Raw genomic sequence first — 22,316 nt, 5'->3', positions numbered from 1 at the left:
TATCCAAGTCAACTAGCCTAGAGCAGTGTTCTCCAAACTCTGGCCAAGGGAATTCTTGCTGATGATTGGGTGGAGAGCTGACTGATCACATGCTGCTGGATCTTCTCATTTCCAGCTGTTCAAAGTGAAAACACACTAAACACTTCCCTCATGTTCCTTTCCCCTGTAAGTAATTGTCGTGGTTCCCACAGGCATGCTGTATGGTCATGAATTCCAGGTGGCCTATGCAATTGTAAATGGAGTGGAGGATTGTCTGTGCGATTGTGAATGGGAGAAGTGATGCTGGAACAATCTTTCCATTAAAATATAAGCCCATATTATGAAAAAGTTTGGGAACCCCTGAGAAAGTGGCAGAATCCTGCTGGCCACCTTTCTCAGAGAAAATATGCTTATAGGAATCCCGGTATGTTCCCCCATCACAGCAGTTTGAAGGTGGAGCCTGAGCTTCTCACATGGGCAGTGTGCACCACCAACTTTTATGCCCCTGGCTAATAGGTGTCTAAATAAGTTTTTCAAGTCCTGTGTCGTATTCTATTAAACTTGGCTTAAGTTGGCTAGAAGTAGGCAGACATAGCAAAGGCATAATATAAGGTTTCCTTTCCTCAAATTAGATGCTATTCCATGTAAAGTGCAGCCCTATCTCCTCTTCGTGTGATTTCTGTGCTCAGATGGTCATGTAAATGACAAAGAATTGTAACTATAAACTATAGGTGTAATTTACCACTGGAACCTCATCTAGGTTTCTGTATGTAGCTTGGGAAGAAGAGAAAGATTGGGGACATGGTGTAAGAACATTCTCCTAACTGCAGGAACAGAATTAGCTATAATGACTGTACTTTTGATTTATAATTAGATTTCAATAAGCAAACGCTCTTTGTCAATTCTCTCCAAATTGTTTTGCTGGTAATTATCAGGCTAAGAAGGAACACTTGTTTTTTTCTGAGCAGAGATGGGCATGTAGCCTGCATTCAGTACCTGAAGTGGGTCAGGAGCGTATCCTTAATTACTTGTGATCTGTCACTAGTAAAGATGTTATGAGCACCAAAGGGAGAAAATATCTGTAGGCAAGAGTAAAGAGGCAGTTATTTTTAATGCCACTTGGCTATTAGATCATGGTATTTAAGGTTTGCATCCTTATATCTGAATAAAATTGAATTGGTTTTGCTTTTAAAAAAAAGCCAAAAGCTTAGATGGTATTGAAATTACTAACTAATGTTTACTTGTGGCACCTTAGAGACTAACACATTTATTAGAGCATAAGTGGGCTACTGCCCACGTCTTTGAATGCAGAGGTGGGCAGTAGCCCACGAAAGCTTATGCTCTAATAAATTTGTTAGTCTCTAAGGTGCCACAAGTACTCCTGTTCTTTTTGCGGATACAGACTAACACGGCTGCTACTCTGAAACCTAACTAATGTTTGTGTGTATTGATTTGCCGTTTTTATTTGGGAAATACAACACATGCAATGGGGCCTCAATTCTGATTGTGACCACTAGCTACTATTCCCAATACAGATAATAATGACATAGGGCCCAATTCTGCAAACTCTGCCAGGCATAGAGCTTATTTCCATTGACTGCATGGGGAGCACTAAGAGCAGTTATGGTTGGAAGTGATAAGGTCAGTAACATAAAGCTGCGGTGTTGCCAGGTTTTGCAATTTTATTGTGCCTCGTGATATTTGTTTTTCTTTAAGCCCTGGCTCCTGTAGTCATGGGAATACATGAGAATCTCAGCTTTCATTATTTAAAGAAAAAAAGCTTCCGGTCCTCATGATTGCAGAGAAAAGCCTAAACACGTGACTTGAATGCACCCTAAAGATTCAAAAACCAGAAGCCAAATAAAAGCAACCCCAATTTTTTTTTAAAGTGACTTAAAATCATCAGAATCTTGTGAATTTTTTTTTTTTTTTTTTTTAACTCTTGGGGTTGGTGATACTGAAGCCATCAAACATGAAAACTGGTTGCTTAGCAAATAGAGTAATTACTGCTTATGTAATGGTTCTAATTAGTTTGTAACAACTACATGTTTTTCTTTAATTACTTCATTAAGGAAATTGTGTGTTCTGATTTCCCCCACCTTGCTGGCCTCCAGCATTGTGATTAGTTTGTCTTGTCCATTTTAAGGCCATAAATGGAAGCAGGGAATGTGGTCGAAGGAAGAAATCGACATTTTGATGAGTAACATTGAACGTTATTTAAAGGTAGGAATTACAGTACATTAGTCTGCTAGTTTAGCTGGTAATGCTGTTTCTACTATATCCTATTTGAAACTAACTTTCCGTAGAACTTCCAAAGAGCATGCAAATGGGCTTATTTTGATCATTTTGTGGTAGAACTGATTATTGCCTGTCTGAAATACACAAAAATGTTTCTAATGCATAAAATCAGTAAATATAATTTTTATTGTAATCGTACTTAGGGTTTAAGGCTCTGCCAGATCGTCTCACAACACTTCCAGTTTGCATGCTCAGAATAATTCATTGTAAAATTTTACATCCGTGTGCTCAAGTGGTGTGATCTTCCCTTGAGCATGTGTAACTCCCATGGAAATCATGGCCACATGAAGAGAAGAATCTACACCTACAGAAGGGGCTAGATCCAGTCTTCACTAGGGCATGTGCAAACACCTCTGTGCACCTTTTCCAGTACTAACACCTACCTGCACAGGTATTAGAATTTATACTCACAAAATCGTGCACATGTACATGCCTTTTTTTATTTCGCTTATCAAATTAAAGTCTCAATTCTTTCTTGGGTTAATAATAACCCTCTGGATTAACATTGAAATGGTTTGTAAAATACAATTTACCATACGTTATCCCCATTTCTGGTGTTTGTTTGCCTTTTTCACTTCACTCAGCTTGGACAATTAAACTAAATTGGTCAGCTTTGTTTTTCTTTTATAATCATGTTCACTTTCTAGTTCTCATGTGCTATCACAATTAAGCTTTGTTTGGGTTTCCATCAATATAAAGAAATATCTTACCTTAAAAAGAGGTGCCCAAACTACAGCCCACAAGCCGTACGTGGCCCACCAGAGCGTTTCAGAAGGCCTGCTTCAACACAATAATGATTGATCAGCATTTTGTCATCATGTTTACATCATTTTAGTTATCACAGGTTGTTTCTATTTACAGTATTTTCTATTTACACACTATCTAAATACATATATAACAAGCTGAACTTAAAATATAAATCAATACAGGTGACTTTAAATCTGATTAAAATATGTAGAATCTGTACACAAGGTTGTGCTTAGGTTTATGTGGCCCTCCTGTGTAATAAGGTTGGGCACCACTGCCTTAAAATTAGCTTTACATTGATTTTTTTTATTAAAGCATTTCTTCAGATTGTTTGTTTGTGAAATTTTTCTCCTTACAAAAACCCCAGTGCATGAACTAAACAGTGTCAGTTTAAATTTATTTTGTGTGATATTCTCAGATTTGACATTGTTTTGTTTTTTTACCACAAAATATACATTTACTAGAATTTTCAAACTTGTATTGAAGTTAGGCACTTCAATGCATATTTGAGCCTCTGAATAAATGACCTGTTTTTCAGTGATGTTCTGCACTTATTTGGGCAGATATAGATTCAGTTGTCTAATTTAGGAATCCAAGTTTACAATTTTGACTTATAGTTTTATGAAATATCATGAATTTCAGAATAATGTACCAGCCTTCTCATTTTTAAAAGTTCTGTTCGTCAATGATACACAGTTTTGTCTAAAATCTCTTTTTAAAATGTTATCTATCTAGGCCCGTGGAATAAAAGATGCCACCGAAATTATCTTTGAGATGTCAAAAGATGAACGAAAAGATTTCTACAGGACCATAGCATGGGGTCTGAACCGGCCTCTCTTTGCAGTTTATAGAAGAGTTCTTCGCATGTATGATGACAGAAATCATGTTGGAAAGTATGAAAACCTATAATAATGCATGGCTTGATTGGGATCATGTGTTTTTGTTTTGGGTTTTTTATTTTACATTCACTTCAAGTAATGAAAATGACATTTTGGGGAGAAAAAGGTAAATTCCTTTCAACTCAGACGTAGTTGAGAAACAAGACTAGAGGCTGTTGCCATGAGATTTATTAGGCCTAGGGGAAAAAAGGTCAAGCTCCCTCCCTTTTTGGTTCTGTTGATATAAAGTCTTGTCAGAACTTATATAAGTGCTTCCAATGATCTCCAGTATAGCCTTTGTACATGCACAGAGATGAATTACTGGCCATGCAGCCCATTGCTGTCGCTGCACATTATTGCTTCAGAGATTTGTGTAATTTATGGAATTTACTGTATATTGAATACACAAGCAACCATGCTTGTTGTGTTTGATAACACTGATAGCACATTTGATAGCAAATACCATTTTAGTTTTCTAAACATTGCTTTAACAAAGGTTAACTATTCTCTAAACACGCCTGCCTTTTAACATGTAGATAAACAGAAAGTGTAGATGACTTGCCCAAGACCTCACGCAAGTCAATGCTGAGTCAGCTTTAGAACTCAGTAGGTCCTGGCTCCTGGTACAGAGCTCAGTCTATTAGAGAAGGCTGTTTCTCTAAATAAGGTGGGTGGAGGAGGGAATTAAAAGCAAACAAAACAAATCATGGCTGATTTCATTTTGGTATTATAGCTCAAGAAGTGGACTCTAAACGAAGCAATCTACAAACTTTTTTTTTTAGAATGCATAGCATGTTTTTTGTTAATGCTTTTTGGCATTGCCCATTTAAGTAATTGAAGAACTTTCATACTGGAGAAAACTTGGAAACAGAAAACATTCATATGAAAAGCCATTTCTCCTGCATCCTGCAGGTCACTCCAGGCAGTGGATGCTAATGTCTCCTGCCAGCAGTTCAGTACATTTCCTGGTGTCCTTTTCCATCAGGTGGGATGATTCTCTTTGACCTAAGCTTTGCAATCTTTTTAGATTTCTTTTTCTGGTACTTTGTTTAAATCAGTGGGATTAGTTAGCTAAGTGCTAACAAGAGACTCATCTTGTTTTTTCTTCCTTCCCTTCACTTTCCAGAACTCTCTCTGAAAAGTGTTCCCTCACTGGTCCACTACTGTAGGGAGCAGTATGTTCAAGATAAAAACAACATCCCATTAGAGGCAGGGATTTTTGGCCATTTATCTTTTCTGCGCCCTTTGCAGACACCTCGGATTTATATAAGACTTTCTCTTTCCTTCTTAATTCTTAGTTCCTTCCTTTCCATAATTTTGTATAAGAACTTCCAAAGGACTGATCCTGCATCAGGATATGCTAGCACACTGTTCCATTGACTCCAAGGGAATTTTGCATCGGTGCATGGGTCTGCATTGATGTAACCTACTGTAGGATTGGAGTCTAATGCACCTGTGATAGTATTCACTATAAAAGGATTACCAGGATGTGGAGATCATTGTGAAGTGAGCACAGAACTAAGAGCCGGGCCATGAACTGCTGAGTACTAATCTTGTCTCTGACGTGATCTAGAGGGCAATTCATTTAATCCCCCGGGCTTGGATTCCCTAACTGTAAAGTAATGGAGATACGTATATCCCTGGGGTGATGGTTAGGATTTTAGTTAATGTTTATAAAGCTCTTTGAAGAGGAAAAGTGCGATTTGAGTGCTAAGTGTTAATGATGCATTTGTGGCAATAAACATCACTATGACAGTTACAGAATTAAATAATAGATGTGCTGTGAAGAACTAGCCCTTCTTTAAGGCATAAGTGGGCCTAATTCTGATTTCTCATTGAAGTTGAAGGAGTTACACCAGTGTAAATCTAAATGTGAAGAGATCCAAACATGTTTAGAAATGAACAAAGATAAATAATTTACCTTTAATGTGCTTTTAAATATTCAGATTGTTTCCCTCAGTTAGAAATTTTCTTTTGTGCTGTTAGTAGTACATTGTGTATGGCTAACAAAAAGTGTATGTTTCTGTTCTAAGTAATGTTCTTTTTATTTATTGCATAGGTATACTCCTGAAGAAATTGAAAAGCTCAAGGAGTAAGTTTTGCATTCACAAGATCTTATTATCTAATTTATTTATAACAGTTTTAAAAAAGAATTTTATAAAGATTTCACTATGAACATTTCAGTTCAGTGATCATAGGTAAATTGACTGCTATAACTCTTTTCTCCAAAGTAGTGGTGTAGCGGAGTAGTTTGAAGGGCAATGAAAGCCACTTTCTGGTCAATTTCTACTTGGATGTATTTACAGATGTAAATACAGCACTTAGCCAAACTAAGATTGATGTATTCTATTGAAACCAATGATACTTCAGATTTTCATAAGTATAACTGAGAGTAGTTTGGTCCTCTTTCTTTAGAGAACTTGAGCAGGTTAACTGTAAGGATGGTTGAATGGTCAAGCATAAGATTCCCCTTATGAAAACAGATGTTGGGAGACTTCACCAAGACATCAATGAGGGTCCTTGAATCTGGAATACACACCCTTGGTGTGACAGAACCAAGGATATTCTGCAGGCTTATCTGTTTTCCCAGGCTTTTCCTGAAGGATTGATTGGGTTGATTAGGATAGAGCCTGCATTGATGGGAAGAGTGGAGGATTTAAAGTGGGAGTTACTTTGTTTGGATATTAATCCAGTTGAAGTTTCGATGTGTTTTGTAAGGCACCTAGAGTTCAAGATGGGTTCATAATAAATTGAAATCAATAAGTAACCATGGTTAATATTTTAAGCCACTCTGAGAAGTGGTGAAGGAAGGGGAATGCATAAGCTTTAGAAATAGGAAAATAGTAAGGCAAGATGCAGTGTAAACTGGCTTCCTGGGCAGGTGTTATAGAATTCCCAGTTTTTCAGCACCTATTATACTAGGCTTCATGAGTATTCCCTGTACCACATGCAAAGTCTCCCCTTGGGAATAGCTAAGAATTTGGAATAGGAGTCTCACCTTTCATCTGAAAATCTCAAAACATGTTTCAAACAATAATTAGTTAAGCATTACAACATTCCTATGAGGCAGGTAAATATCATTATACCTATTTTACAAATGGATAAACTGAGGCATGGCCAGGCTAAATGGCTTCCAGCATCATGTGACAAATTAGCAGCAAGAATTGGGAATAAAACCTTGACATTTTGACTAGTCCCATCTACTGTGAGACTGTGCTCACACTCCAATAATATAATATTTATTATTGCCTACCATGCAATATAGCTGTGTGAATCATTTGAACAAAATGCTAATAAACTGTATCCATTTAGGTTAAGAATAAAGCATGGTAATGATTGGGCAACAATAGGCGCTGCACTGGGAAGAAGTGCTTCATCTGTAAAAGATCGATGTAGGCTGATGAAGGACACCTGCAACACAGGTATGGTATTATAACACACAGGTATGGTAGTATAGTGGTGTCATAAAGGATATTCTAGTTAAGGCTGTGTCAGTTTCCCCATTGTTATCTCTTTCTGTTGTTTTTAGAGATTTCCTGTTCTGTAGGAAATTCACTTCAGGCTGAGGCTTAGCATAAAACTGGGTAACTTTTTTTTATTTTAAGTCTTTTTATTTCTAATTTCAGGTCACAAAGGGCAAAAAAATTACAATGTGTATATATAACTTTTTTTGTAGGCCTTTAATAACAATCTTGAGCTCTGATGTTCCTATGGTACTTTTCATCACGATGAATTACAAAGTATTTGATGCATTTTAATCATTGGATATTTACAAACACTCACTCATTCACACACACACTCTCTCTCTCTATATATATAGGTGTCATATCACTCAGTGCTAAATTGTAGCTATCGCTGAATTACAGTGAAGAAACTATTAAACAGCACATATCAACACTGCACAATATTGTAGAACAGGAAATGAAATATACTTTATTAAAAATGAAGGGGAAAATTAGGTAGCCAGTATATAATTACCCAATTGAAATTTGGCCAGGACTCTGGATTTAATACCCATGTAATTTCCCATGGGATTGTTAATGATATTCAAGGGGCCTGGAACTCTGGTTTTATGTCTCATCTGAAAGTCAGCACTTTTAGCAGAAGTACTTTGCATCATGCTGGAGCATCGTTTCAGTACTGACCAGAGTGAATGTGGCATACACATTGAATCACCAGCATTACTTCCTGCCGCATTTAGGCTTTTCCTTACATGTTTCGCATCCAAACACTGACAGCTGGACTGCTCAGTTTGTGAGATTTTATGATCTTGTACCATGAGGTGTTTTGACAGCAAGAGATTAATCCATAATGTTGACTCAGTATCATAAGGATATTTTACTGCAGATGAAATGTACATGCTTGGATGTGTGCTATAGAAAGTCGTAAAATAGGTTAATAACTTCACTACCACTTAATGTTAGGAATCAGTGACCCAAAACTGAATACACTGTTCCATAACAATCCCTAAATATAGATTGAGGTGCTCCTCAACGTATTGTGATTTTTTTTCCGTAGGACGACTCCCGAGGGATTTTCAGTGTTGTCTCAGTTTTTTACCCAGTTTTACAGATAGGTTGACTTACCCAAGATCACAAAGTGAGTCGGTGGCTAAACTGAGATGAGAGCCCACTAATCATCTCATGGCTGGGTTTCTTTGCTTCACCGCTGTCACTGTTTCATGGAAATTATATTTTTGCCAGAGAGACTTGTGGAATTAAAGTTGTAAAAACATTTGTGAATCAGAATTCAAACCTTTACAACTTGGCTAATTGCCAGGTGTGTAACTCCTAACTGGAGTTAGCTAACTGGTGACCTAATTTCTAGGTGTGAAGTCCCCTGGGGGAGGAGAGCTCAGCGGGGCTCCTGGCATGTTCCAAAAGAGAGTTCTTGGCCACTAGGACGTGAGGCTGGGAAAGACTATTGGAAGGGAGTCTCTCCTGACCTGTCTGCTGGTACCTGCTTATCTGCTCATTCTCGCACTCTTGATAAGACTTATCATCACACCCTCTGCCAGTTCCTGATTCTTGTGTCAGGCCAGGAGCATCTTTGGGCAGACCAGTCACACTGGAAGATGAGGCTGTGTGTGTAGAAAAACTAGCATTGAGCTAGAAGTGGCTTGATGTAGGGGTGTAAAGATTTGTAGTGGGAGAGTGTGAAGCTTCCCATCTGTTAGTTGGGTTATGGTATGTGTCTCCTAGTATTTCTGAGGAAGCAGTGTCTTGTTTGATTAAGGAGAGCACTAACATACTGTGCTGATGGGCATACAAATAAATAAGTAGTGGAGGAAGGAGCCTGAATGAGGGGGAGGATGATAACTAGAACAGAGTATGCTTGGTTTTCTCAGTATAGATCTGAATATTCCCATTCTTATTGCTCACAGGGGCAAAGATGTTGCCTTTAAACAATTAACTCTTTCCCTGCTGCAGTGGACCAACAAGCATTTGAATGAGTTAATGATGTACTGTTGGAACATCTGACCGTCAAAGGGATGTACCTAGTACATAGGGCAACTCCTATATTCGTCCAGGACACTATGACTGTTTAAGGTTATTGTGACGTTCCCCTCTGGTGTTATCTGGACCGGTGATCTGCTAGGTCACTCCAATCCTTGACTCTGAGAGCCAGCCTTACCCTGCTCTGCTGTGAGAACCCTCTCTCTTGGGCTGTTCACACACAGCCTCTGGCATGTAAGCTGCTCCTTGGATTGTGCAACCGAATGACACTGGCCAATATCTCCAGTCCCAGACACAACCCTAGGAAGCTCCATCTTGCAGTGTCCCGTTATTCCCACTGGACACTGCAAGCTTATATGAGTTCGTCAATTTAACAAAGAAATTGATATGTACCAGACTTGTTATCCCAAGGGGAGCCTCTGACATGATGAAACCAAACGCACTGCTTCAGGTAGAATAAACAAACAAATTCATTAATTCTGAAGACAGATTTTAAGTGATTATAAGTCAAAACATAACAAGTCAGATCTGGTCAAATGAAATAAAAGCAAAACACCTTTTAAGCTGATCTTAACACTTTTGGTGCCCTTACAAACTTAGATTTGTCATCCCCACAGGCTGGCTGGTTGCTCTTGAGCCAGGCTCTCCCCTTTGATCAGCACTTCAGTCACTTAGTGTGGTGTCTGTAGATGTAGGTGGAAGAGAGAGGAAGAGCATGGCATATGTCTGTCCCTTTTATTATGTTCTTTATTCCCTCTTGGCTTTGCCTCTGCTCTCCCCCATTCAGAGTCAGGTGAGCATTATCTCATTGCAGTCCCAAACTGACCAAAGGAAAGGTGGTGACTCACTTGAGAGTCTGAGGCTAGGTCTACACTACCCGCCTGAATCGGCGGGTAGAAATCGATCTCTCGGGGATCGAATTACCGCGTCTCGTCGGGACGCGACAGTCGATCCCCGAATCGACGAGCTTACTCCACCAGCGGAGGAGGGAGTAAGCGCCGTCGACGGGGAGCCGCGGAGGTCGATTTTGCCGCCGTCCTCACACCGGGGTAAGTCGGCTCCGATACGTCGAATTCAGCTACGCTATTCGTGTAGCTGAATTTGCGTATCTTAAATCGACCCCCCCCTGTAGTGAAGACCTGCCCTAACAGATTCTTTTGTTGTTGCCTAGGCCAGCGTCCTTTGTTCATGTGAGGCTGGGCTGGGTTTGTCCTATGCATGCCCTGATGAGGTGTGAATTACCTCTCTGTTCTTGGAAAGTTTTTTGGCTGGGCTTGCTTTAAGCCATGAGGATACATTTTCAGCCTCATAACTATATACATGAAATTATAACCTATAACATTACTGTAACAACAATGCTCAGTGGATCATGAGCCTTCTGAAGACACCCGACATGACAAACTTTGCATTGGATACCACACAATTATTTTACAAGGATGAACATGGGCGTGCTGGGTGTTCCCCCGTGGTACAGAGCATCACAGTTATGCAAGTGGTTAAACTCCTGAAAATTGTAGTGCTGCTTCCAATCACAAGATGTTGTATGGTTCCATATCTGCTATTCAAAATTAAGATGGCTTGTACTGTTGGCTAACTTGCACGTTTTTGTCCTTTATTTTGTTAGGAAAATGGACAGAAGAAGAAGAAAAGAGGCTAGCAGAAGTGGTACATGAACTAACCAGCACGGAGCCAGGTGACATTGTCACACAAGGGGTATCGTGGGCTGCTGTGGCAGAACGGGTTGGAACACGCTCTGAAAAACAATGCCGCTCCAAATGGCTTAACTATCTGAACTGGAAACAGAGTGGCGGAACTGAGTGGACTAAGGAGGATGAAATAAATCTAATATTGAGGTTTGTGTTCTCAGTTTAAAAAGTTTCATAGTAAAAAAGTGACACTAGTAGAATTCCTTTGGGGTCCCTTTTGCTGATTTCCCAGTCATTAAGAGATCTCAAGAACACGCCAAAAATGGCTGCTGTGTTCAAACTTCCCAGAGATTTCATATTGAACATTATTTTTGTTTTTGTTTTTTTAGTGAATTTTAGTGCTCGTGAAAGGTGTCAGATTGAAAGCCCTGGAGACTGAAGTCTTCTATTATTCCACAGAACAGGTACAGCACAGGCAGCGACCGTGCAAGCTTCCCACACACTGCCCCACCAATGCGCTTCAACCCTGAACTGGAGGGTAGTTCAGTCTCCATGCCCATTCAGTCCTTGGCCTCTCTGCTGAGATTGCCAACGAGGGTCAAGTGTGGTGGTGGTTTCTGTGATGTGGACGCATGTCCACAAGGAACTAAACTGAGACCACAATTTAATTTCATGTAGGCCACCAGATGGCGCCACCTTTGGTCCCTACCTGAGTTAGAGTTGAACTGATAACCAAGTGGTAAAAGGCTCAATAGTCCACTAGAAACCTTCTGAGCCATTCAGTTCCTCTTCTGTTTTGAATACTTTTAACTCAGATTTTTCAGCCAGTCAATTTTTCATTATGATTTGATAATTTTCTTGGATGGCGATAAAAGGGAGAGACAGGCAGAGAATCCAAACATGATTTACAGAGCACTAGTCACTGCTTTATGACATACATTCAAAATGATTAACCTGACTAATTGTAAATTACAATACATCCTGGTTATGTTTCTTAGTACTGGTGTGCAAATAGTATTGATGCATTTAGTCTCTCACAGTCTGTCCAGTCATTCATAATTCATCCCTTTAGGATTGTTCCTTTAGCTAGCAGGTACAGTCAGTAGAACTACTTGGTCTATGAAGAGGGCTTTTGCAGCTTACAGGCAAAAACCCTTCCCCAGCATACTGTACAAATTGAAGGGAATTCAGGGATGATGATTATTCCTACAGATTGTAGTAGAGCCCACAGGGTGCTAGATATTTGCTAACATATATGAAGACAATCCCTGCTCTGAAGAACCTGGAGGGATTGATTTTGAGGAAAGTTTTAAATAGTTAACTATGTATAGCTTACCTAAGAGAAATCTAAGGGGAGACATAAGTCCATACTAAGGAGAGAGAGATGTTATTTAGGGTAAAAGAAGAGTATAACTAGGAGTGATGGGATGAAATTAAGAGAGTGAAAGCTTAGGTTAAATATCAGGAAGTATTTCCTGCCCAGGAGATGTATTAGGGGAATAGTTTCCCAAGAGAAGTGTTGCAAGCACCATTGCTTGGGAGATTTAAAATTAGTCTGGACAGAGCACTAGGAGGAAGAACAACCTGCATTGGCAGGGAGATGGACTGGATGAGTTAATAGGTCTAATCCATCTCTGACATCTGTGATTTGCTTGACATCTGGCAGCATGGAGCCTTGGAAGCCTAAATCCATTCTTAAGCAAAGATGTCTAACGTCCCTTAAAGGCCTGAAGGCAGCTTCTGACAGATTCCTTTTTTTCTATAACCCTGCCAGGATAGCAGAGCTTGAGGTGTCCGATGAAAATGAAATCAATTGGGATCTACTGGCTGAAGGATGGAGCAGTGTCCGCTCACCACAGTGGCTTCGGAGTAAATGGTGGACAATTAAAAGACAGATTGCAAACCACAAAGATGTTTCATTCCCTGGTAATGTATTAGTTACACGTTTTTTCTCTTCTGTAAAGTCTTCAGAAAGTCTGCTTCACAAGTCCCTCAGGAATAGGTATTGTTACCCCTAAATAGAGTTATGACTTTAAAACATTGTGAACTTAGTAATTATGAAAGATGCCACATTGGTAGCCCTGGGCTTGACTCCTGATTGTCAACAGAGCAGGGACAGAGAATGACAGTGTAAGCTTCCCCACTGCTGTCTGCCTGCTAATGTCCTTTATCCCTGTGGCCAGGAGGGGCGATTGCTTGAGTGAGAGGCTAATTCAGTCTCCATGCTCATTTGTTCAGATCTTGCTCTCGCTGTAAAAGCTTCCAGCAGGATGCCAGTTGTGGTAGGAGTTGTGTTGATAAATGGATACCTGCCTATGACAATTATTAGTATTTATTATTTGTATGACAGGAATGCTTAGAGGCCACAACCACAAGTGGGGCCCCACTGTGCTTGGTGCTGTACAAACATCTAGTAAGAGCGTCCCTGCCTTAGATAGTTTACAATCTAAATAGACAAAATGAATCAACAGGCTACCGTCCCCCTTTCAATTCCCCACTCACCAAACAGAAGGCTATTTGCTGCCCAGGGTGGGGAATATCCACTGGTATCACTGAAGACTGAATTGAGTGTCAGAAAAGCAAAGGCCTGGGCCTGCAACCCTGTACATGTTAGCTGCTCCCACAGCTAGTTGCACTAGGGATCACAGCGGGAACAAGAAGGGAAGATGGGTGGCTTTCTAGGAGCCATGTGCCACTTTACCTACAGATGCAGTAGAAAGTTTACACTGTGGGATTGGAGGGTGAATCTGGTGTTTTGGAGCTTTTCCCAATTGCACTGATCCTTTCTGTCCGGCAACCTCTTGTACTAGTCTGCCCCCATCTTCTGCAAGAGTGGGAGAACATTTTATTTCTCTTTGCAATGTTATATGCAAATTATGACACTAGGAATTGTTTGCTTGTAAGTTTGAAAAATGCAGTATTTTTTTAAACAAATACTCCAAATTTGTGGTTTCTGTGGCTTGTTTATTATGTACTTATTTTTCAAACATGCTAAAATATTATAGATTCCTGAGAAATTGAGTTTGCACAGAGGTTTAATATTTATAAATTTTTTTTTCTGGGTATGAACTAAAAGCTGACTAATGTGTTGACCTCTCTCTAAATAGAGATACATATTGTTGTTTCACAAATTCATAGAATCATAGAAATGTAGGGTTGGGAGGGACCTCGAAGTCGTCTAGTCCAGCCCTCAACTCCTAGGTAGGACCAAGTAGACCTAGACCTAGATCATCCCTGACAGGTATTTGTCCAACCTGTTCTTAAAAACCTCCAATGACGGGGATTCCACAACCTTCCTTGGAAGCCTGGTCCAGTACTTAATTGTCCTTATAGTTAGAAAGTTTTCCTGAATATCTAACCTAAACTCTCTTGCTGCAGATTAAGCTGATTACTTCTTATCCTACCTTTAGTGGACATGGAGAACAATTGATCACAGACCTCTCTATAACAGCCCTTAACATAGTTGAAGATTATCAGGTTCCTCCCTCGTCGTCTTTTTTTTTTTTAAAAAAGACTAAACATACACACCTTCTTTTAACCTTTCTTCATAGGTCAGGTTTTCTAAACCTTTTATCATTTTTCTTGCTCTCTTCTGGACTCCAGTTTGTCCGTATCTTTTCTTAAAGTATGGCACCCAGCACTACACGCAGTACTCCAGCTGAGGCCTTAGCAATGTTGAGTTGAGTGGGACAGTTACCTCTCATATCTTACATATGACATTCCTGTTTATAAACCCCACAATGATATTAGCCTTTTTGGCAACTGCATCATATTGTTGACTCATATTCAATATGAGATCCCCTAGATCCTTTTCAGCAGTACTACCACCTACTTATTCCCCATTTTGTAGTTGTATGTTTGATTTTTTTTTTCTTTCTAAGTGTAGTACTTTGCTCTTGTCTTTACTGAATTTCATCTTGTTGATTTCAGTCCAATTCTCCACTTTGTCACGGCTGTTTTGAATTCTAATTCTGTCCTCCAAGGTGCTTGCAACCCCTCCCAGCTTGGTATCATTCACAAATTTTATAAGCATACTCTCTGCTCTGTTATCCAAGTCATTAATGAAGATATTGAATAGTACTGAACCCAGGACTGACCCCTGCACAACTCCACTAGATACACCCTCCAAGTTTGACAGCGAACCATTGCTTAACTACTCTTTGAGTATGGTCTGTCAACCAGTTGTGCATCCTCCTTACAGTAGTTTCATCTAGAGCACATTTCGTTTGGTTATGAGAATGTCACGTGGGACTATGTCAAAATCAAGATAGATCACGTTCACAGCTTCTTCCCTATGCACTAGGCCAGTAAGCCTGCCAAATAAGGAAATTAGGTTGGTTTGGCATGATTTTTTCTTAACAAACCCATGTTGCCTATTTCTTGCAACCCTGCTACCCTCTAGCATGTGCCAGCACCCTTGCGTTCAAAATTATTTCTGCATGTAAACAATTATGTTCATCCAAAAATATGTCCTCCCCATCATGCTAAAGAAAACAGCTTTTAGGGGTGGACAGGAAAACAGAAAGGAGAGAATGAAAGAGGTAGAGAAAAACATGAGTACAGGACTTCGTATTTTAAAAGATAAACTCTGCCTGAGCCTGGGATCACTCCAATGCCTGTGTTAGGCTCAGCTCTGTATCTGCAGTAATGTTTTCCCATAAGAAATACCAGCGATTGCACTCAAATTGTTTGTGCAAACAATTCTGATAAGGTTCTCATCTTCAGATGACAAGTCTGCAAAGCAGACAGACATCTCATTCTCCCAGGGTCCATGCTGGCTGTGATGTCTTCTTGAAAAAGCATCATCTTGTCAGGGGCTCAACTGAAAAAAGCAAACCTGGGCTTCATATGGAAGGCTGCATGGTCTCTCCAAGATTCATGGTGTCCTGGCCTTGCAGCATTTCCAGCCTTTCTTATATGCTCGATCTCCCCGCTCAGGGTCTCCCTCCCAATTCCTTTCTGGCCTTTAATCCTTTGAGAGAGTTGGCACATGGTCTTTGTTGCAAGTCAGTGAACAATGGCTCTGGTTTTAGCTAGGCAGATCAAAGAAGCATGAGCCTGAACTGTTGTCGAAATATGTTTACGCTGTAAATGCTCAGGAAGATCCACATTTCGTATGGACACATGCCTCACCCACAGCCACTGAAAACATAATGGGATGGGGCTGGTAACTAGTTTTCAAGGGCAGCAGTAAGAGAAGCCCTCTGGTTAAGCGTTTGTGGTCCTGTTCTGTTCTCTGGGCGCATAATGTATACCTCAACAGGGGAGCACTTACTCTTGTCCCTATTCCAGCGAGTGCTCCCTTTGGGGTGAAAAATCAGTGATGCTCTACTTGGATGGCTTTGATTACTTTCCCCACCAGCCGCACATGCTCTCTCAAACCCCAGGGGCTCTTGAAGTTACGATGAGTCCAACGGGTGAGACCCTCAGTTTAGATCTTTCTCAGAGATCTGATGCACAGTGTTGTTTCCAAATGCCCCTCTTCAGCATGTCTGAGAATGAATTTTCTTTTTCTCCCTCAGTGCTAATAAAAGGTCTTAAACAGCTGCATGAGAACCAAAAAAACAACCCAGGGCACCAGCTTTCGGAAAACAAATCTGGAAGTGGGTTATCAAACACTCATTCCAATTCAGGGGTTCAGCATGTGCAGATTCGAGTGGCTCACTTGGAAGAGAATGCAGGCAACTCTCCGAGTCCTATGGCAGCTTTGCAGATTCCCGTCCAGATTACTCATGTCTGTAAGTTGTTGAAACTTATACTTGTTATGTCCTATAATAAAACCGAAAAGTTTCTTGTTTTAAGATGATTAGGGCCCTACCAAATTCACAGCCATGAAAAACGCATCATGGACCGTGAAATCTGGTCTTTTGTGTGCTTTTACCCTATTATTATACAGACTTCACAGGGGAGACCAGCGTTTCTCAAATTGGGAGTCCTGACCCAAAAGGGAGTTGCAGGGGCAGAGGTCACATCGTTATTTTAGGGGGTCAAAGTATTGCCACCCTTATATCTGCGCTATCTTCAGAGCTGGGCAGCCAGAGGACGGTGGCTGGTGGCCGGGCACCCAGTTCTGAAGACAGCGCCCTGCCAGCAGCAGCATAGAAGTAAAGGTGGCAATACCATGCCATGCCACCCTTACTTCTGCGCTGCTGCCTTCAGAGATGGGTGGCCATAGAGTGGCAGTTACTGACTGAGGGCCCAGCTCTGCAGGCAGCAGTGCAGAAGTAAGGGTGGCAATACCATATAATGCCATCCTTAACTTCTGCACTGCTGCTGGCGGTGGCTCTGCCTTCAGAACTGGGCTCCTGGCCAGCAGCCACTGCTCTCCAGCTGCCCAGCTCTGAAGGCAATACCCCTGCCAGCAGCAGTGCAGAAGTCAAGGTAGCAGTATCGCAACCCCCCCTACAGTAACCTTGTGATCCCTGCACAACTTTTTGGGTCAGGATCCCTACAGTTACAACACCGTGAAATTTCAGATTTAAATAGCTGAAATCATGAAATTTACTATTTTAAAAATCCTATGACGTGAAATTGACTAAAATGGACCGTGAATTTAGTAGGGCCCTAAAGATTATGAATAAATGAAAGTATCTTACAGAATTTAGTTCTGAGTGCCACTCAGATCTTGTGGCTATAGGACAGGACTGAGAGTTGGGAAACCTGCATTCCATTTCCAGCTCTACCTCAAATTTGATATGTGACCCTGGGCAAATCATTTGTAGATTATTATAATATTAATGTGTGCATCTGTACTGCAGTAGCACCCGGAGGTCCCAGTCGGGGCCCCATTGTGTTACACGCTGTACATGCGCACACACATCCAAGCTTACAATCTAATACTACCTTTCTCACAGGTTTATACAGGTTCCTATGATGGAAAATGCTATATGTGGTATTTATTATGACAACAATACCCAATAATTATCATGCCCTTGGCCCATTCTACTCTTGTTCAGAAATCAATGAGTATATTGTTACTGTACATGACCTCCCTAGCACACATCTGAGACAGTGTCTGAAATGCTACAAAACAACTAGCACTGGATATGTTAAAGGATATGCGCAACCAATTCAGAGAGGAGGAGTTTGTACATTGCGCAAACAGGATTTTTCTTCTGTTCAGTAGCATTCACTGTAGGGTAATGAAAGACTCTGACCCTGTCTGTATTAAGGAAATTCACATACTTCAGTATGTTTACCCTTACTGTGGATGTGCTATGCTAACAAAAAGCAAAGGTTACACTGACTGCTGGAGTAAAACCCACATTGGGTACATCTGCATGTGGGAGTTGCATTAGTATGACAACTGTGCCATGGTATGTAGTAGAGCCAAATGGTTACTACAGTGCAGATTCAACACCAATTAGAACAGGGATCCCCAAGCTGGTGCCTGTGGGCGCCATGGCGCCCGCCGGGGCATCTAAGTGCGCCCGTGTACTGGCCGCCGGATGAGCATCCACCAAAATGCCGCTGACAATCAGCGTCATCCAGAGGTGTCGCCGCTGAAATGCCGCCGATTTTCGGCAACATTTCGGCGACGATGCCTCTGGATGACACTGCTTGTTGGCAGCATTTCGGCAGTGACGCCTATTGACGTTGCCACTTGTCAGCAGCATTTCGGCAGATGCTCGTCCGCCGCCACAGTCCTCCGTGGCTCGTCCAGACGAAAAAGGTTGGGGACTACTAAATTAGAAGGTGTCAATATTTTATCTATAATTTTTTTAATGGAAATATATATACAACTTGTATCAATATGCTTGCATTCCTTTGCCCCTCCATCACTGAAATATCACTTAGGTTCTGAGATTGTAAATAATTCAGAGTAGGCCTGTCTTCATATTGGGGATGTAAAATGTTAACCGATCAGCATCAGTCTTACCAGTAATGTATTCAGTTAACGTTTAAATGCCTAATGGGCACATTGAAAACGCCGCAACAATACCATTTCATAGTGTCTCTGGAACTAGGCTCCACATTGTTAGGAGTCGGGACCATTGCTATGGAACTGACATCATAGGCCTGGGAACTAGGAGTGCAGGGGTGCTGCAGCGCCCCTATGTTGTATGTGGGGCTCTGCTGCTGGCCCCGCGTCTGTCCCCAGCTGTGGCCCCAGCCTTAGCCTCCTTACCCCTGTCTGGGTCCCTTTCTCCTGGAGACAGGGCCATGCTGGCCCCAGCTTGGGGGGGGTGGGGGGGCGAGGGGGGGAGGGGAGGTAAGGGGGCTGGCTTTCAGCACCTCCACTATTAAAAAGGTTCCAGTGCCACTGACTGACGTCACACTTTGGTAGCATTAAACCTTCAAACAACATCATGTAGGTTATAGCGATTTTTGGTAACTACTTTTCCATAGTGAAGATGGAGCAATCAAAAAGGAGTAATGCCTGGAATCGTTTCACAAAAATAACAGAAGACACCGTTAAATATAAACTCTGTAATTTGGAGCTGAGGTATGCAAACAGCACCAGAGCAACACTGAACCATTTGAAGCTGATACATCCCTCTGTTTCATGTGAAAAAGGCAAAAATCAAGCAATGCTGACTGTGTTTGTTACTGATAGTTCAAGAAAATGCAAAACACAACGTGACGAAAAATAACAGAGTTGTTGTGCACCATGATCACTACAGATATGCTGCCTGTAAGTGTCGTGGAGGGTACAGGTTTTCATGCATTGAGTTTTGTAGAACCTGAATACCGTGTGCCTGTGAGACAGACTATAACCTCGCAACTAGAGAAGTGCTATGAAGACTCTGTGAAGTCTGTCTGGGAAAAATTGGAAAATGCCATTAAAGTAGCTTTCACCATTGTCTGCTGGACAGCATTAACTACAGAAAGCTACATGACTGTCACTTGCCATTATTGAAAATTGGGAGCTTCAATCCGCAGTTCTACAAACTGAAAGTGTGGCAGAACAACATATAGAGGAAAACCTTGCTGAAAAATTAAACACTACAGTGAAAAGATGGGGTTTGGCAGGCCGTGTCTTGGCGTGCGTACACAATAATGCAAGCAACATTGTGCTCACCAACATATTGAGGTATGTTACATGGGAATCTGTCAATTGTTTTGCCCATACTTTGCAGCTAGCTATAAATGATGGGTTTTCTTCAAGAAGTGTGGATCATGCTGTTGCAGCTGCAAGTAAATTAGTTAAAAGCAACAGAGGGTCCTGTGGCACCTTTAAGACTAACAGAAGTATTGGAGTGTAAGTTTTCATGGGTGAATGCCCGCTTTATCAGACGCATAAATTAGTTGCACACTTCCACCGCAACACTGTGGCTGCAAAAGCACTTGAAAGAAAACAAACACAGCTTCAGGGTAAGCGACACCATTTGATCCAGTCATGTAAAACTCTCTGGAATTCGGTATAGGACGTGTTCGAAAGACTCAGTGCGCTAATAACAGCTGCGCTTTCAGATAGCTCTGTAACAAAACAATCCGATGCCCAAATGCTTCAGCTGCAAGATGAGTATTGGCAATTAATAGAGGATATCATACAAGTACTTTCCACTTTAAAATGCGCTACAACTGCCATGTCTGCTGAACAGTCAGTGCTGATTTCAAATATTTATTCAATTTGCAACCGTCTTCTCCAAACTCACCTCGGAAGCGAAGCTCCTGTCGAAAATGGAAAAGTCGCTGATTTCAAGGCTGCTGTTCGTCACTCTCTGGAGCATCTTATGAAACCCAGCGATCCTGCCATAACTGCCAAACCTGCACTTATTGCCTCCTCGTTAGATCCATGCCATAAACACATGTGGTTTCTTTCTCCTGTTGTCCAAAAATCAAAGCTTCTGCAACTTGCATCGATGTTAGAAATAGAAGAACCTCTAAGTGCTAGGGCTGAAACAAGAGGTGCTGAACCGGATGAGCCAATAGAGCCAGCGCTGAAGAAAATGCACGAAACTGAGAAGAGTGCTATAGTGATGCATTTAGGTGAAGATTATACCAAAAAGGAGAATGAGGAGAATGCAGTAGAAAATGAACTAGAAAATTACTTCAGGGAGCTTTGTCCTTCATTGGAATGCAGCCCATTGGAGGGGGTCAATGCACAGCATTTTCCAAGGTTTGGAAAACTGGCAAAGAATTACCTGTGCATTCCAGAAACGTTTGTGCCTGCAGAACGTGTGTTTTCCAACACTGGCCTTACCGTTAATCGGCTGCACGCAAGACTGACAACAAAGCATATAAACATGTTGATTTTTCTTAACAAAAATCAGCAATAGAGTTGAAATTCTAATCGGACTTTTTTGTGTCTTTGGACGGCTCAGGGATATTATGTAAAAAAGTGGGTTTTACACATAAGATTGGCTATTTATGTTGTTAATAAAGGCACTTGACAAAGATAATATATATGTGTGGTAGATTCAGTGTGAACCAGTAGCGCTGGAACATTTTTAATAGTGGAGGAGCTGAAAGCCAGCCCCCTTACCCCATCCATCCCCCCCCCCCTCCACCCCCAGAGCTGTGGCCGGGAGCAAGGCCGTGTCTCGGGGGGAGGGAGGGTTCCAGACAGGGTAAGGAGCCGGGCAATAGCGCCCCTCGCACCCCTAGTTCCCATGCCTGTATTGTGAACTTGTTAACGGTTAAACGTTTAACCAATACAATTTTAGTAGTTTTTAAGGGTTACTTTTATTAAATACTACTTCATTCCTACTTCATATGTGTTTGTATGGTACCTAGCACATAGGGTTTGGAGCTTCTGGGCTCTACTGCAATGCAAGTTTTTAATCATTATTTCTAATTTCTGGAAATTTACTATGTTCATCTTTTGTTTTCACTTAAACTTAAACTGTAAATTAATATTTTCTACCTCTTGCTTAACTCTACTTTGTTAAAGTGGCACAAGCCCCCTGTATGAATACAGTGATACTGTTACAAAAGTGTTTTTATACAGCATAGCTTATTCCCATACAGGAAGGGGAATAAATAAGCTATACAAGTATAATCACATTTACTTCCTGGGTACTTCTGATGTTATTTTTCCTGCCAGTTCTCCAATCAGAGTTTTCCAAAGCAGATAAGACCTGCATTTCCACTGTAAAAAACAAACACTGGCAGGGCGAGGGGACGTTGTTTGTGCATCACAAAGAAGCCAAAAAAGAGCACACACCCCTTTGTTTCTTTTCGCAGGTCTCCTTTAAAGTGGGCATATTTCTTTTGGCATAACTCACACTACTCAAACAAAAATGCTGGGAAATGTGTGCTGCTGTGCTTCCCTGCTGATAAAGTGCATAGAAGCGGAAGGTTTAGAACTTCACTTTTTTTTTTTTACCGGCTCCATATAGTGCAGACATGAGTCCACATTCTATGCA

The 22,316-nt window shown here is 41.1% G+C and overlaps 1 protein-coding gene across 1 annotated transcript in view; it reads left to right on the top strand.

The window, feature by feature from the left end:
* DMTF1 (cyclin D binding myb like transcription factor 1) overlaps positions 1–22,316 on the top strand; it is a 65,449-nt gene that overhangs the window by 27,790 nt on the left and 15,343 nt on the right. Inside the window, exons 6-12 of the mRNA XM_034765385.1 lie at positions 2,126–2,202; positions 3,760–3,917; positions 5,962–5,994; positions 7,215–7,324; positions 10,983–11,211; positions 12,779–12,930; positions 16,527–16,742. Of these exons, the coding sequence (XP_034621276.1) occupies positions 2,126–2,202; positions 3,760–3,917; positions 5,962–5,994; positions 7,215–7,324; positions 10,983–11,211; positions 12,779–12,930; positions 16,527–16,742 (975 nt within the window). The remainder of the gene's footprint in view (positions 1–2,125; positions 2,203–3,759; positions 3,918–5,961; positions 5,995–7,214; positions 7,325–10,982; positions 11,212–12,778; positions 12,931–16,526; positions 16,743–22,316) is intronic.

Source organism: Trachemys scripta, chromosome 1 (genome assembly GCF_013100865.1).
Source record: "Trachemys scripta elegans isolate TJP31775 chromosome 1, CAS_Tse_1.0, whole genome shotgun sequence".
Lineage (NCBI taxonomy): Eukaryota > Metazoa > Chordata > Testudines > Emydidae > Trachemys > Trachemys scripta.
Note: the sequence above shows the minus strand (reverse complement) of the source record. Positions and strands in the feature narration are given on the sequence as shown.